This window comes from Lathyrus oleraceus, chromosome 5 (genome assembly GCF_024323335.1).
Source record: "Lathyrus oleraceus cultivar Zhongwan6 chromosome 5, CAAS_Psat_ZW6_1.0, whole genome shotgun sequence".
Classification (NCBI taxonomy): domain Eukaryota; kingdom Viridiplantae; phylum Streptophyta; class Magnoliopsida; order Fabales; family Fabaceae; genus Lathyrus; species Lathyrus oleraceus.
In genome coordinates this window covers 295,452,194-295,470,602 of record NC_066583.1, presented here as the reverse complement: position 1 = coordinate 295,470,602, position 18,409 = coordinate 295,452,194, and the positions used below count along the sequence as shown (strand labels likewise).

Below are 18,409 nucleotides of genomic sequence, written 5' to 3'. Positions count from 1 at the left end.
GCTCTTGGGCTTTATTGTCAGTGGTAAAGGAATTGAGGTTGACCCGGCTAAGGTGAGAGCTATTCAGGAAATGCCAGTTCCCCGTACAGATAAAGAAGTCAGAGGTTTCTTGGGACGCTTGAATTACATTGCTCGATTTATCTCCCATTTGACTGCTACCTGCAAACCCATCTTCAAATTACTGAGGAAAAATCAAGAGGTGATATGGAATGATGAATGTCAAGAAGCTTTTGACAAAATCAAGAAGTATCTCCAAGAACCTCCAATTCTGATGCCACCAGTTGAAGGAAGACCTCTAATCATGTATTTGACCGTGTTAGAAAATTCAATGGGGTGTGTGTTGGGGCAACATGACGAGTCTGGTCGAAAAGAGCATGCCATATACTACCTTAGCAAAAAGTTTACCGACTGTGAAACAAGATACTCATTGCTCGAGAAAACTTGATGTGCTTTGGCTTGGGCTGCTCGCCGACTAAGACAGTATATGTTGAATCATACCACTTTATTGATTTCTAAGATGGATCCTATCAAATATATATTTGAGAAACCTGCCCTCTCCAGAAGAATAGCAAGATGGCAGATGATTTTAACAGAGTATGATATCTAATATACTACTCAGAAAGCAATCAAAGGAAGCGTGTTAGCTGATCATTTGGCTCATCAAGCAGTTGATCATTATCAATCTATGAATTTTGAGTTCCCAGATGAGGATGTCATGCTTGTTACTAATTATGAAGAACCTGGACCAGATGAAGGACCCGAACTAGGATCCCGATGGACTATGGTTTTTGACGGATCTTCTAATGCGTTGGGCAATGGTGTTGGTGTTGTAATTATTTCTCCCAAGGGTTGCCATACGCCTTTCACTGCTAGACTATGTTTTGACTGTACCAACAATATGGCTGAGTATGAAGCATGTATTTTGGGACTCAAGGCTGCTATAGACCTGAAAATCAAGTTTTTGAGTGTGTACGGAGACTCAGCCTTAGTAATCAGTCAGATCAAAGGAGAATGGGACACTAAACATCCGAATCTCATCCCTTATCGAGGGCGGGTGTTGACATTAATCCCATACTTTGAAGAGATTACATTCGAACATATTCCACGAGAAGAGAATCAGTTGGCAGACGCATTGGCTACCATGTCATCTATGTTCAGAGTCAGATGGGACAATGAAGTTCCCATGATCACCATTGAACGATTAGATGAACCAGCATATTGTTATGAACTTAATACTGATGAAGTAGAAGAGAAACCTTGGTTCCACGAAGTAAAAAGATATTTAGAAACTCAGGAATACCCTGAAGGGGCATCCATCAATGACAGAAAATTTCTGAGGAAGTTCTCCGCTAAATTCTTTTTGAGTAATGGAGTATTATACAAACATAATCATGATTCGACTTTGCTTCGCTGTGTGGATAAAAGGGAAGCAGAAAAGATTATGGAAGACATACATGACGGTATTTTTGGGACTCATTCTAGTGGACATACGATGGCCAAGAAGATTCTGAGATCAGGGTATTATTGGTCTACCATGGAAGCTGATTGCCACCATCACTCCAGAACTTGTCACAAGTGCCAGATCTATGCGAACAAAGTACATGTGCCTCCTGCTCCATTGAACGTGTTGACAGCACCTTGGCCCTTTGCAATGTGGGGCATTGATATGATTGGGGAGATTAAACCTACTGCTTCTAATGGACATCGTTTCATTCTTGTTGCTATTGATTACTTTACAAAGTGGGTAGAGGCAACCTCATTTGCTTCTGTCACCAAGAATGTGGTGGCACGGTTCATCAAGAATAGTCTTATTTGTCGGTATGGCATCCCTGAAAGAGTTATCACTGATAATGGTACTAATTTGAACAACAAGATGATCACTGAACTCTGAATGCAGTTTAAAATAAAACACCATAATTCTTCTCCGTACCGGCCAAAGATGAATGGCACCGTAGAAGCTGCTAATAAGAATATTAAGAAGATCATACAAAAGATGACAGTAACATACAAAGACTGGCATGAGATGTTACCCTTTGCTCTTCATGGTTATCGCACTTCGGTGCGCACTTCGACAGGGGCAACTCCTTTCTCTTTAGTCTACGGAATGGAAGCCATTTTACCAGTGGAAGTTCAGATTCCCTCTCTAAGAATTATGAAAGATGCAGGCTTAGATGAAGATGAATGGATTCAGACTCGACTCGATCAGATAAATTTGATTGATGAAAAGAGACTTGCGGCTATTTGTCATGGGCAGATATATCAGAAGCGCATGACCCAGGCATTTAATAAAAAAGTCAAGAGACAGGTGTATCAAATTGGCGACTTGGTGATAAAGCGTATCATTCTACCACAAGGCGATTCTAGAGGCAAATGGACTCCCACATACGAAGGGCCATTTGTAGTTAAGAAGGTATTCTCTGGTGGAGCCATGATGCTTGCTACAATGGATGGCGAAGACTTCCCACATCCCGTGAACGCAGGCATAGTTAAAAAATACTACGCATAAAAGAGACCCGCTAGGTCGACGTATCTAGGCAAAAGTAAGGGCATCCCGGCGAACCAAAAGGGTTTGGGCAAAATTAGGGATAAACATATAAAAAATGTGCACCCGGCAAGTCGAAAACCTGAAAAGGCGGCTTGGGCAAAAAAGGATATCCTAGTGGACTGAAAACCTGAAAAGGTGGTCCAGGAAAAAATTAGGGATTAAAGCGTATGACTATGTCCCGTTCTCAGTCAGCTTCACCCAAATCAAAGGGATTGAACAAGCCAATCACTTTTATCCGACAGCAGGAGATGAGAGGCTTGAAGACATAATGATAGTAGTGGAATTAAAATCGATGGGACTTTTTCTGCATAGCTTTGTCTTTGTTTTCTTGACAACTTCCTCTTACTAGGATTTCTGTCTCCCTGTACACAAATTGCCTGTTTATAGGCCCTCTATCAAATCGATACAATTTTATTTCCAAAAAGATGCTTTTGTTTTACTTTCTCTGTTTTGTTTGCATAAACGTCCATTGATTTGATTCAAATGAGTATATGTGTTTGAACATGATTGATGTTTACCGAAAATACATGCATAAAATAGCAATAGCAGTTACTAAAAGACTTTAGGGTCGAGGATAAGGTCTAACCATGCTTCCCGATGAATCCGGTTGCTAATCTTATTCCCCATCAAAACCAGTTATCTCCCAGAAGAAATTGGCATCACTAGACAGACTGGTCATCTCTTTCATCCCCCAGCCAGGCTCTGTTGAATATTTCTACCATCAGACAGAAATCAAGTATCCCCAGCTAAGAAAGGGTCATCAATACAAATATCTCCAACCAGAATATGGGGATTTATTTTCCCCTGGCAAAAAATTTCAGACGCATAATTCATTCATGCATCATTTCGCATCATATACATGCATGCAATGTTCGCATTTATTTTCACGAGCATAAAACATCTCATGCATCATGACATGGCATGAAGCTAACTTTATTTTTCAGGTTAATTATCCTCCTGATACAGTCAAAATAAAGATCCATTCAGACGGATATCTTCATCGATTACATTCAAGATTCAAATACATCTTTCAGATATAATCCATATGAACATTCGTTCTGACAAGCACTCTGATATCCTCCTAATGGTGGCATCTTTAAGCCCATCCCAGACATTTATTGCAAATACAACATATACAAATATTATCAGATATAGCCTAGCATACGGTTCATTCTGATTCAGCCCAACATATGATTCCTTCAACTATTCCTATACGGTCTAATGTACGACCCATCTGGATGTTCATTTCCTCAGATACTACCTAGCGTACGGTACATTCCGAGGTGTAGTCTAGCGTACGACTACTTTTTTGTCAGATACAGCCTAACGTACGGCTCATTCTGCAACTCAGATACGATCTAGCGTACGATCCATTCTGATTCTTACTTCGTCAGATACAGCCTAACGTACGGCTCATTCTGCAACTCAGATACGATCTAGTGTACGATCCATTCTGATTCTTACTTCGTCAGATACAGCCTAACGTACGGCTCATTCTGCAACTCAGATACGATCTAGCGTACGATCCATTCTGATTCTTACTTCGTCAGATACAGCCTAACGTACGGCTCATTCTGCAACTCAGATACGATCTAGCGTACGATCCATTCTGATTCTTACTTCGTCAGATACAGCCTAACGTACGGCTCATTCTGCAACTCAGATACGATCTAGCGTACGATCCATTCTGATTTTTACTTCATCAGATACAGCCTAACGTACGGCTCATTCTGCAACTCAGATACGATCTAGCGTACGATCCATTCTGATTCTTACTTCGTCAGATACAACCTAACGTACGGCTCATTCTGCAACTCAGATATGATCTAGCGTATGATCCATCCTGATCCTTTATCCCCAGTGAAGTCGACAGCCTAATGGATGACTCACTATACGGTCTAGCGTATGACCCGGTGTGGCACCCATGTCTTCAAATTGGTCTGATGAACGACGCACTCTGAAGCTCTCATCATCCAACTTCCTGGATGGCATCTTTAAGCCCATCTCCATCAAGACTAACTTTTAATTAACAAATGCAAATTTTTGGGGCATTCTAAGTGTTCAATAATCTTCCACCTCCAGACCACGAATGGCATACATACCATTCTAACTCTCTCGGTTTAAGAATATTGAACAGGGGCAACTGTCATACCCCAAAATTTTCCCGTTAATCTTGCGAGACATTTTTCAAGGCACTCCAACTCATTTTTCAAGACATTGATCTTAAAGGAACAAAGACCTAGCACACAGGTGGCCAAATCCAGAAAATGGCTTAAATTGGCTTGCTCGCTAGGCGAGCAAAATCCTTCGCCTAGCGAACTCTTCGCTGCACCATTCGCCTAGTGAAGCTTGCGAATACCAGAAATTTTGGGCTTCATTCTGAGCCCATTAGGTCACAAAAACTATTATAAATACCAAGACCTCATTCAGAAAAAGACAGACAGAGGACAGAGAGGGAACAAGCAAACCCTAACATAGGCAACCGGAAAAACCCTGGAGGCTAACGAAGAGAATTCAGAGTAACCCCCGGATACCCCGAAGGAAACTCATCTGCACAAAGGTTACCTCCGCCCAACTCAATCCGGCACCAACCCTAAGAGTGATCTGCCAATTCAACGTTGCAATTCAATTGCAAACAGGTTTGCACTACCACTACCGATTTATGCTCCCGATTTACATGTGACATAATGATTGAATTTATAAATATATCTTAGGTTTTGCATGTGGATCTAAGTATGCATGGATGTCTTGAATGTTTAACCGTGTAATTTCTGTAATGGATGCCATAGGGTTTGGAGCTTGCTGAAATCGTACTGTTATTAAAATCAAAACCCGCAGCCGTTCGCTAGCACATCGCTAAGCGAACATGTAGCGAGTGTTCGCCAAGCCTTCGCTAGGCGAGGCAGTAGAGAACATGACAGTCGCTGATTTTTTTCTGTTCTGTTCTGTGTTTATCTGACATGTCCTATCATAGCTGTGTATTATTTGCCTGACATTATTACTGCTGCGATTCCTTTGTTCGGTGTAACTATTGATTGCACCCCATTTGGTATTCTGACCTGTTTGCTGAATTTTGTGAGGGCTCACATATTCCCGAAGAAGGTAGCTTGCTAGGTATTCCACTTTATTTGTGGGATACCCCTGTGGAGACTCATCCTAATTACCTAACTGATTACAAATGTTGCCTTTGAATATATGATTTTGACCCTCTCTTTGTTGCCTTACGGTATTACGGTCATGTTCCGTGAATGTGGGGATAAACTTAGCAAAGACCCTTCGATTAAATCATCATGTCACTATAAGATAAATCATAGTCCCTCGGATGTTGCCCGCGAATATATGATTTTGTCCCTCGATGGCCCGTCGTGGTAACCTACGGTTAAATGATGATCGTCCCTTCGAATGCTAAGGTATCCTTACAAATGTTGCCTTCAATGACCAATCGATGACCCTACGATGTCCCTTACATCCAAAGGACAAGACTACTTGCTTCTCAATAGTAAGGACAGTTTTACCTTCATAAGGATAGGAAATACCCATAAAGACCTTGGGTAGGTATAACTCTTAAATGCTGACTCACAACTTAAAATACTTTTCACACCTCACACTTTGCAAAATATCCATTAGAAAATCACCACTTGGTATACATTCGTACTAGAATCATTGGCAAGTTATATTTTTCTAAACAGCTTTCAAAATTAAACGAGATAAATACTTTGTATACATTCGTACAAGAATCATTACAAAGTTAAACTCTCTTTTCAAGACATTTTTTAAACAGTTCTCAAACACTTTTTTTCAGACAAGAAAAACATAAGTGATCAAGCAATTAAGAGCCCATGGATAACCATGGATACAAAGGGTGCTAACACCTTCCCTTTGTATAATGTACCTCCCGAACCCAAAATTTAATCAAGGTCTTTCCTGTTCTTTTCCGCCTTTCCTTATTGGATAAAAGAAAAGTCGGTGGCGACTCTTGCTATCCGCGACATTGCGTTTCAAAGCAAAAAACACACGAAGTCAGTTCACCGTATGACAGAGAGAAACATGGAATCCTCCATTTGGTTAACTTGCATTCCAAGAAAATAAGTCAATTCCCCAACCAGACTCATTTCAAACTCAGATTGCATCTGGTGAACAAAATGTTTCACCATTTTCTCTGACATTCCACCAAAGACAATATCATCCACATAAATCTGGGCAATCATGATTTTGCCATCTTCATCCTTCACAAACAAGGTCTTATCTATCCCTCATTTTCTGTACCCATGAGAGGTCAGAAATTCAGTCAACCTTTCATACCAAGCTCTAGGTGCTTGCTTCAACCCATACAAGGCTTTCCTCAACTTGTACACATGTTTAGGCAGGTTAGGATCACAGAACCCTTTAGGTTGTTCCACATAGACTTCTTCATTTAAGTAGCCATTTAAAAAGGCACTCTTCACATCCATTTGGAACAATTTGAACTTCAGAATGTAGGCCACACCTAACAGCAATCTGATTGACTCAAGTCTAGCAACAGGTGCAAACGTCTCATCAAAATCAACCCCTTCAACTTGAGTATATCCTTGAGCCACTAGTCTTGCTTTATTCCTAGTGATTACTCCTTTCTCATCAGATTTATTCTTGTAAATCCACTTGGTACCAATGATGTTAGTCCCTTCAGGTCGTGGAACTAACTCCTATACTTCATTCCGTTTAAACTGCTCCAGTTCATCTTGCATGGCATTGATCCAATATTCATCAGTCAGGGCTTCTTTCACATTTTTTGGTTCAACCTTGGATACAAAACAGGAATTTGAGCTATTCTCCCTTGATCTGGTAGTCACACCACTATTGGGATCCCCTATGATAAGATCATTGGGGTGGTCCTTCTGAATTCTGATAGAGGGCACTTTGTTGGATGCATCTACCTCACATTCAGGAGGAGTCTCCTGTACCTCTTCGGACTTGACTGGAATGTCTGTTGACGTATCAAGGAATGTTCCAACATCCTCTATGACATTGATTCCTTCCTCTTTATCATCCACAATAACATTTATAGATTCCATCAGGAAATTGGTCCTGTAGTTGAACACTCTGTAGGCTCTGCTGTTAGTTGAGTATCCTAGGAATATACCCTCATCACTTTTGGGATCCATTTTCCTTCTCTGTTCACGATCTGTAAGAATGTAACACTTGCTTCTAAAGATATGAAAGTACTTCACAGTGGGTTTTCTGCCTTTCCATATTTCATATAGAGTGGAAGAGGTTCCTTTTCTCAAGGTAACTCTATTGTGAACATAGCAAGCTGTATTCATAGCTTCGGCCCAAAAGTGCATAGGAAGCTTCTTTGCATGAATCATTGCCCTGGAAGATTCTTGAATAGTTATGTTTTTCCTTTCAACTATCCCATTTTGCTGAGGAGTTATAGGAGAGGAAAACTCATGACTTATCCCTTCAGACGAGCAAAACTCATCAAACTTGGAATTCTTAAACTCCGTCCCATGGTCACTCCTAATTCGGACAACACAACTGTCTTTTTCCCTTTGAAGTCTGATGCACAGTTCTTTGAAGACATCAAATGCATCTGACTTTTCTCTGATGAAGTTTATCCAAGTGTATCTGGAATGGTCATCAACAACCACATAGGCATACCTCTTTCCACCCAGACTTTCAACCTACATAGGTCCCATTAAGTCCATGTGCAAAAGTTCCACAGTTTTGGATGTTGTAGGATGTCCCAGCTTGGGATGTGACATCTTGCTTTGCTTGCCAACCTGGCATTCTCCACAGACTCTTCCTTCATCAATAAGCAACTTTGGGATTCCTCTAACTGCTTCCTTGGATATGATCTTTTTCATTCCCCTTAAATGGAGATGACCAATACGTCTATGCCATAGCTTCACCTCCTGTTCTTCCTTGGCTGAGGAGCAAATTGTGGAGTAGTTTGAGACTTTAGGTTCCCACAGATAACAGTTATCTTTGGATCTGGATCCTCTCATAACTTCCTGATTATCCCCATTCGTCACAACACATAGCTCCTTAGTGAACTGAACATAGAACCCTTGATCACACAGCTGGCTTATGCTGATGAGATTAGCAGTTAGTCCTTTTACTAACAGCACATTATTCAGTTCTGGAACACCAGAGTTGTCCAGCTTACCCACACCTTTGATTTTTCCTTTAGCACCATCACTAAAGGTCACATAACTGGTAGTGTGAGGTTGTATATCCACCAATAGATTCTCCATACCAGTCATATGTCTTGAGCAACCACTATCAAAGTACCAATCTTCTCTGGTAGATGCCCTTAGAGTTGTGTGAGCTAACCTAGCAAACCATTGTCGTTTCTTGCTGGGGGCATTATGCTTATATGCCTTATGCTTAGGTCTGACATGAGGGGTTTTGTTAGGATAACCATGCAGCCTGTAGCAGAAGGCTTTTATATGACCAAACCTACCACAGTAGTGACATCTCCATCTCTGAAATTTCTTCTTCTGATGGTTACTCATCCTGGTTCCCTGATGTTGAGACATTGGGTGTGACTTCTGCTTGAATTTCTGAACTTCAGCATTTGAGCGTTTGAGTTCAGCTGAGGATTTCTTCACAAAGCCTAAACCAGACATGGTTCCTGACTTCTGTCCCACCTTTAGGATCTCTTCCAAAGTGTCTGTTCCTTTATTTAGCATTCTGATGGATTTTGTCATTTGATCTATCTTGGAGGTCAGCAAGGTTATCTCACCATTTAGACCATCTATGGCTGTCAGATGCTTCTGTTTCTCATCCTCCAGCTCCTTGATGAGTTTCTTCTGCTTTTCTCCTTGTACACGCACTTCTGCACTTTTGACACATAGCTCTTTATATGATGCAACAAGTTCATCAAAGGTCAGATCATCTCCACTTGAGTCATCATCAGTGGCACAAACACTAGTTAGTGCAGTGACATGTTTAGCAGATTCTCCTTTAGATTCACTCTCAGAATCTCCTTCAGACCATGTGACTGATAGCCCCTTCTTTTGCATCTTGAGGTAAGTAGGGCATTCAGCTCTAATGTGTCCAAAACCTTCACATCCATGACACTGGATTCCCTTGCCTTGGTTGAACTTTTCTTCAGAAGTTGATCTTTTTCTGATGTCAGACGAGATGTTCTTGACATTTGGTCTACCTTTTTGATCAATCTTCTTTACGAACTTGTTGAACTGTCTCCCAAGCATGGCTATGGCTTCTGATATGCTTTCATCACCTCCAGTACTTCCTGCTTCTGAATCCTCTTCAGTATTTGATACAAAAGCTACGCTTTTGTTCTTTTTTTCAACATTCTCACACAAGCCCATTTCAAAAGTTTGGAGAGAACCAATAAGCTCATCCACCTTCATATTGCAGATATCCTGAGCCTCTTCTATAGCAGTGACCTTCATGGCAAATCTCTTAGGTAATGACCTGAGAATATTTTTTACAAGTTTCTCTTCAGCCATTTTCTCACCTAAGCCACCAGAAGTGTTGGCAATTTCAAGAATATTCATGTGGAAGTCATGAATAGTCTCGTCCTCTTTCATCCTCAGATTTTCAAACTTGGTGGTCAGCATCTGAAGTTTAGACATCCTCACCTTGGAGGTACCTTCATGAGTTATCTTGAGGGTATCCCAAACTTCCTTAGCCAGCTCACAGTGATGCACCAGTCTGAAGATGTTCTTACTTATTCCATTGAACAATGCATTCAAGGTCTTAGAATTTCCAAGGGCTAATGCCTCTTGCTCCTTGTCCCACTCTTCTTCAGGAATTTGCATACTGACTCCATCTTTACCTGTCTTCGTTGGATGTTCCCATCCTTTGTTGACAGCTCTCCAGACTTTGCTATCTAGAGACCTTAAGAAGGCTATCATACAAGGCTTCCAGTCATCATAGTTAGAACCATCCAGCATGGGTGGTCTATTTGAGTATCCTACATCCTTGTCCATGGTACTAGAAAGTAACTTCCCTAGATCTCACCCAGAAATTAACAGGCAGGGTGCCTGCTCTGATGCCAATTGAAATTCTAGTTAACAGACTTTCGATGTCACACGGGATGTTATGACATCCAATTCTGCGCAAACAAGAATTATGTAGAACTTAAAAAGTAAGTGCAGTAAATAACACAAGGAATTGTTTACCTAGTTCGGTGTCACACACACCTACGTCTGGGGGCTACCAAGCCAGGGAGGAAATCCACTATTAGTAGTATTAATTCAGACCTTAAACCAACTGTTTAATCCTATCACTTAATACCTACCCAATGCAATTTCAATCTTACACTAAAATCAGAGTTCCTACTCACTCCCCCTCAATCACCTCAGTGATTACAACCTTTAATTAGATTAAAGTTAATGGTGAAGTCACACTTCAAACAACTCTTGATTGTGCTTAACAGCTTTAATCAAGATACACAGCACTCACGCTTAAAAGCTTAGAGTGACATAACACTTACAACTCAATGAACACCCTAGTCCAATGCAATCATCTAGGTGATAATTGCTTGGCTCACAAGATACACCTAATACAAGACACACAAAAATACAGCAGTGAAGTATGATGGAACAATAAAATCTTCACGCCTAAAATCCCCGAGTTCTGAATGAAAGATTGTCATCCTTTTATATTGCAGCACTTGGGCCTTGTACTTGTATTTCCTAAAATTAAGGTTAAGCAAGTTAACCTAATTTCCATATATTAGGGTACTAACAAATAGGCTATTTGTTAGGTTCATTAATTGTAGCTTAGTTGTTAGTTTCCTGGATTTTAGCTCAGCTGTTGGATTCCTGAAAAATAGCCTGAGAAAAATACTGAAACAGAAAAACTAACCATCCTACAATTTAGCATATGTTGTCAGGAATGAATGTCACAACATTCAGTTTGACGTCCAGAACATAGATCATATGCTAAGTCTGTTATTTTCTGAAAATAGACTGTACAAAATGATGTACTGTAAAAAACCAACCAGTCTATACTTTAGTATCAGCTTACAGTAATAAATGTCAAAACATCCAATTTGACATTTACAGAATGTGCCTTATGCCAGGTTTGTTATCCTCCTGAAGAACAGACTGAGATACATACTGAACTGTAGCAGAAAACCAACCTGCCTATTATTCAGTATATGATGTCAATGATGAATGTCATAACATCCAGTTTGACATTCAGACAGTAGGCCTTATGCCAGGTTTGTTATTCCCCTGATAAACAGACTGAAATTAAATACTGAGTTATAGCAGACAACCAACTATTCTACACCTCAGTATCTGCTGTCAGGGATGAATATCATTACATCTAGTTTGACATTCAGTAACTCCTGTATTAGCTAAACCTGCAGCATACTACTCAAGTATGTCATGATATCAGTCAAGACATCAGAGTACACTTAGATGTTCTAACACAAAATGCAGCCAATCAAACATCTCCAAAGCATGTCATGACATCAGTCAAGACATTAGAGTCCGGCTAGTGTTTTAACATAAAATGCAGCCAATCAAACATCTACAAAGATAGACTACAAAGTAATATTGTGTAACTTTGGCTCAAGGTTGCATGATGAACTTGCCATGAAAATGACACAAACTTCAGATTTGGAGAGCCAGCTTCATCTCTTCGAAACGCCTGGCTCAAATATGATAATTTCATGTTATTTGGCTTTTTGGAAAGCTAAGAACATCCTCTACAACTTTCATGTTGGGAATTTTAATTGGATAAATATGGATCATGGAGAAAAATGATGATCAGGTAAGTCACTTTTGGAAGGCATATTTGGTTGGAAAATTTTCTAAGTGTTTCAACTTTATGGTACAAACTTCATGGCTTCATAACTTGAAATCCTTGCATTTTTTGGGAACCTATCATCAAGGACAAAGTTGTAGTATGGAAAGAGGTATTTCATTTGAGCTTTGGATAAAATAAAATGGTTGCTTGGATTGGAAGTTATGAACTTGGAAAGTTGGCTCCTTAAACATGTATTTTTTTCATAACTTGGAAAATTTTACAAAACCAAATCTTGCCCTTTTTGCATGTAACCTCCAATTTCTTGTTTTCTCTTGATCAAATGCAGCCATCAATCATATTTTCATGATCTTTGAGTTGAAAAGTCCATGGTTGACCAAAAATGTCAAAAGTCAAACTTTGACTTTGCCTTAGGTGACTTTGTATCAGATAAATCCAATTCTTGCAATCTTTAATGAATGGGATCTCTTGGGCACATTGGATGGTGTGAATGGATCACTTATGATGTATTTGAAGTCTTTGAACCATACTTCAAGATTTGAGATCATGTCTTGGCTAAAAAAAGTCAACCAGTTGACTTTGGGTCAAAACCCTAGTTTAGGGTATCAGATGAACTTTGGCCTTGATGAATTTGAGATAGAATGATCTTGAACTTGATTCTTGTTGATGGAAGTCACTTGATCACTTTGGAAGGATGAGGAGTTTGAAATGTTGAAACTCATGTCAAGTCTTGATTGATCAATCTTTGAAAGCTCTTGGTGCAAAACCCTAGCTTAAGACAAACAAAGTAGAAAATCTTTTTGTATTTTCAATAGGTTAGTAATGAAAAGATGCTAGATGTTATGCAAATGATACAAATAATGGTGGCATCATAGGGTTAAAAATTAATGTATGACAGTGAGGGTCCCTCAGTTAGGGGTATGTCGCCCGGTTATGGGAAAACCCCTCAGTTATGGGTAAATCCCTTAGTTAGGAGTGAGTCCCTCGGTTAGAGAAGAGTCCCTCAATTAAGGGAGAGTCATAAACCCCCTGTCAGATGTCTCTTATGTAGCTTGTATGTCAGCTGAAGGATATCAAGAACCAGTCAAGTGATGGAAATGCTTGATTAAATTAAAAGTAAGTAATGATGAGTTACCCTTGAGACACTAAATAGACCTGGCCATTGCACGCGTTAAGGGAATTTTGAGCTTTTCGAAGGGAAGTCTAAAATACTTTTGAGCATGTATCTAACTATTCTATAAAAGGACTTTTTTGTTCCCATTTTCATTTTCTTCACTCATTTTGTCCGCGCAACCTTTTGCAATCTCCTTACAACTTCCTTCTATTCAAACCCCTTTCAAGTATTTATTCATTCTCTCTTTACCCTTCATAATAACAATGGTTAGGGATTTAGAAAAAAAAAAGACAATTTCATAGGGACTTAGACTGACGTAGATCTTTTAATTTTTGGAGATCAAGGGCTATAGTAGTTTTATTAGCGATTACGATAGTGGTAGTGATTTCTTTTTGTCTTATATGTTCCCTAAAAACAAAGAGATAGTGGTTTCCTCCGTCGTGGTGTCTAAGGATGTCAGATATATCGAGTCCTCTTGTACTGTTGAGGAAAAGAAAATCTTCTTTCGGGAGGAGGTTGATATCTCTTCTTTGGAAGACGAGTAGATGATTGTTTTGGAGGTTTCTTCTTCAACGAAGAAGGATAACATGGCCATCTCTTCTGACTCCATCTATCATTACTTCTACTTCTACCTCCCCATCATTAAAGACATGAGAGTTCTTTTCCCTTTTTTCCCTTTCGAGGCTGAAGTTAAGAGAGTTCTGAACATTGCGCCTTCTTAGATGGCACTCAATAGTTGAGGCTTTATTAAGAAATTCAAAATTGTGTGAAGAGGGTTAGAGGTACCCCCACTATAGGGGTGTTATTTTAATTTTACGTCACTGGACCTTCTGCAAAAGGGGGATGGATAACCTTACGTCCTTTTGAAAAAAACATGTTCAAACCCTACTCCAATTATTACAAGAATTGAAGAGACAAGTTTGTACGAGTGAAAGGACGGGAGGGTTCCCAAGTTGTTGTAGGGGTAAATGACACCCCTCTCTTCCCTTTGGCCTAGACGGACAACCCCGTGGCAATCGTCGGATACGACTATAAGTATCTTACCTCATGTATTTATTGAGCCGTGGCCGGAGAACGTTGATTTCCTTAATTAATACTTGAGTAAGTTTGGATATTTTGATACTTTTTTAAGTATCCTTTTGATGGTGTGTAATTTTATTTATTTGTGAGAGAAATCATTGGATAGTCTTAATCTCTCTATATCCAAATTTACACTTAATGGAAAAATATCATGTCTATTGTTTATGAAATTTTTCTCCGTAATAGATTAAATATTCCAAATTTTTTTCTTTAATTCTTGGAGTTTGGATCTCATGTCCCCCTTTTATTTTATCTCCCTTTCATCATGACATGGGACATGGGACAAATGATAATTTTCCAAACAAACAAGTCATTCAAACAGAAATTAGGTTCACACACAAGAGACTAACATATTGTTATAGAAATGATAACTCCAATTTTGCCATGCTTCACATAACCTTTTGGGTTTCATTGCTTTGATGTTTGATATTATACACAGCAATTCCTTTCAACATATTCGATTTTTAGGCATCCCAAACTTAAAAAATACACCTAGAATGTTTTTACCCCTTTCATAACCAATCTCCCCCAATAAAACTTTCTGATGTTGAAAGCAACAACAAAAGAAAGGGAAAGGAGAACGCCAACTTTACTTGCTACTTAAAAGCATTGTATATGTTGGTGGAAATTGCAGTTGCACTTGTTAATACGGCTAGTATAATCATAACCAGGGCTATTATTTTGTCCTTTCTTGTTGATATTCTAAGAGCATCCCTGTCATATCAAACAAAGAACGTTAGGATCATGACTTATATTCCTTTCCAATTTGTTATACTAACTAATAAGATTATGAAAATAGGTTACCTTAGAACTATAATGCCAGGGAAAATAAAGGCAAGGGACAGTGCAGTTGTTGATCCTAGAAACTGAAAGAAGTACCAAATATCTGGGATTGCTATGGCGGCGAGATAGGAAAATAATAAGAGCAAAAGAGTGAGAATCATAAATCTCTTGTTGTCTGTGGCTAGCAGAGGCTTCTTGGGGAAGAATAGCTCATCAATGTTGGCTCTCAAAGAGAAATTCAAGACAGGGAATACTAGCATAATGTGGAGTGCATAGCTTACACGAATTAAAATATTGAACAATGAACCAACAGCAGAATCAGCATTCTGATCAAAATTGACTAGAATGTCTGATTGTGTTGAATTTCCAAATAAGAGATAGCCGAATAAACCAATTGTAAAGTAGATAACAGCACAAAACAATAATGCTAATCGAACTGCTATTTTCATATCAGATGGATTTGCGAGCTCAAATCCAATTGGATGCACTGCAAAGTAAAATAAAGTGACTCATCAGCACAACAGGAAGAAAAGGGGGAAACCCTTATCCAACACCAAAAAATGCAAAATTTAAGTTAATTAGTAATACCATTGAAATGAAATGTGAATGCTGTGACTACAACAGGAACTGCAGTGAACAAATCTAAGAAAGATGTCTGGTTGTCTAATCCAGGAACCAATTTAGGAGTCTGTGTTTTTCCTTGCACCAAAGCAACAATAGCCAAACCAGAACAAATGGCAACAAATGACACAGCAAGAAGAGTTGATACTGCAGAACTATACTTCAAGGATTCTGACAAAATTCAAAACAGCATAAAATCAAAAACAATAACAAATGAGTCTATGCCATTAAATCTTTTCAAGAATCACAGAGTAGCCGCGTTTTTGTCAAATTCCCCACAATTCCAATCATGAACTAAATAAGCATTGAAAAACACTGACCTACACGTTTGTACAAGACCAATGGAAGCATAACAAGAACCACTGTGATGAGAAGAGCAACTTCCCTGGAATTCCACCATTGAATCCCAAACCACTGTTGCAAAATTCCCAAGTGCACTTCATCTCCACTTTTCTTTCCAGATAGAACATCCCCTGTTGTTCCATTATACACAAACAAACAAAAATGAAAACAAGTAACAAACAATGGTCAAATTAGATGTTTCCTAAAACCAATGTTTTAAAATATTTATGTAACATTGAACTTGGACAAAACTACAGTACTTATCAAACTGTCAAAATAATTGAATTATGATAGAGTATTATTTTGTTACATTTTTTTATGATAAAATCTGGTATTAAAATAATACTTTCACTAATCTCAAATATTCTTATGAAGGTAGAATGATATAGTAAAATAATTTTTTTTAAAGTAATTTTAAAATTGACTTAATTATTATTTTGGTTATTCTATTTCAAAATCACATAGTTTTAATTATTTTATTTTTTTTTACATTTTTTGCAATAATTTATTCATTTTTAAATGATGTGCAAAATTTGTCAAATTATTAAGTAAATTGTTTTTGTGAAACATTAAAAAATATAATATTTCTCAATAGTGTAAAAAAAAGAAGGAGAGAGGATAAAAATTATTTGATTTTAAAATAAAAAAATAATTTCGTGATTAAATACAAAAATGTAACCTTTAAAACTTTAAAGAATATTAATAAGTCGCTTTCATAAATACAATAAGCGACAAAAAAAACTCTCTACTAATCAATGGCATTAAACAAATACTCTGTTAACTAATGATAGAATTTAATGTTAAGAAGAAAAGAAAGAAAATTAGTTCTCTTCTCACCGATTATAATAAGTAACAGAATTGAACCCCCAAAGTTGTTGATAATAATAAAAACTTTAGTGATTAATGCTCCAACGGATCCAAAAGCCTCCTTCATCACACTAGCATACGTCGGCTTTATTCCGGCATCCGTAAAACGCATGAGAAAGTCGACGGAAACTTCAGCTAGCACCGCCACGATCAGAATTACAACCAGAGAAGGAAACACTCCGAGAACTCTTAGGATTGCCGGAATTGACATGATTCCAGATCCAATTACGGAATTAATGACATTGAATACGGCGCCAGGTACAGTACCATGCTCCACCGCCGATTTTGGTCCCGTCAGAAGAGGGATATGAACTCCGGCTAACTGTGACATTCCGGCAGTAGAGCTTTTTAGTTGAGAAAAGAAAGTGGAGTTTGTTAGTTATAGGTAATTGAATGTTACTGTTCATTTATATACTATTTTTAAAAATAAATATGAAAATCATTTGGTTGGATTTGCGTCCAAATGCATAATTTTTTTTCTATCATGAAACTCATGATTATCTAATTTTTTAATTAAAGAAAGAAATTTAGATGGAATTGCGTCTGGATCTAAAATATATTTTCAAGAAACGCGTGAATATTGAGGTGGTAAGTATATAAGAAACGACAAGTAATATCATGAAACACCTGATTATATTAATTTTTTAATAAGAAAAAGTTTCATAAAAAAAAATACAAGTTAATTGGATGGAATTACGTCTAGATCCATAAATATATATACTTAAGAAACACATGAACTTTGAGCTTGGTACTTCTAGATGAGAAAGTTCTGGTAATATATTTCCACAAATATTATTAGTATATAAATACATTATTAAACGTTAACTAATTATTTTATTACTTCTAAAATAAATGTAAAAATGAAAAGCACTGAATAGTTACAAGTGTCAAAATAGTAGAATTATAATAACGATTGATTTATGGTTCAATTAATTGAATTATACGATTCAATTTTTAAAATATTTTTCAAAAATATAAGAACTTTTTTGTGTAAATTATTTATCTTGTATAGGATGCGTTTCTTTTAGTTTGTAAAATAATTTTTATTATGACTTTTGTTGATACAGTATTAAAATTCATTTCATAAAATACATTAAAATCATTGTTTTGGCGTATTTGCCTATTTAAGACTGATTTTCTTTTAAATAACCTTCTTTCTAGAAAATATTTTGCAAACACCTGACCCTGCTGTAAATAAATTTCCCAAATGCTCTACTTCTAGACCTAAATAAAAAAGTAATAGTAATATTCTCCTCCCTACGCCAAATGGACGATAGAGTTTAAATATTCTAGCCTCATATCCACCATTTCGCTAATACCCTTTTTTA

The 18,409-nt window shown here is 37.9% G+C and overlaps 1 protein-coding gene across 1 annotated transcript; it reads right to left on the bottom strand.

Annotated features, from left to right (window-relative positions):
• Nucleotides 1–14,856: 14,856 nt before the first annotated feature.
• Nucleotides 14,857–17,603, bottom strand: LOC127084055 (amino acid transporter AVT6C). The gene is made up of 5 exons (XM_051024433.1): nt 17,052–17,603; nt 16,193–16,345; nt 15,840–16,043; nt 15,273–15,738; nt 14,857–15,182 (listed from the first exon to the last, which is right to left on the bottom strand). The coding sequence occupies exons 1-5, from the start codon at nt 17,410–17,412 to the stop codon at nt 15,065–15,067; spliced, it is 1,302 nt and encodes a 433-aa protein (XP_050880390.1). The 5' UTR covers nt 17,413–17,603; the 3' UTR covers nt 14,857–15,064.
• Between the last annotated feature and the right edge of the window lie 806 nt (nt 17,604–18,409).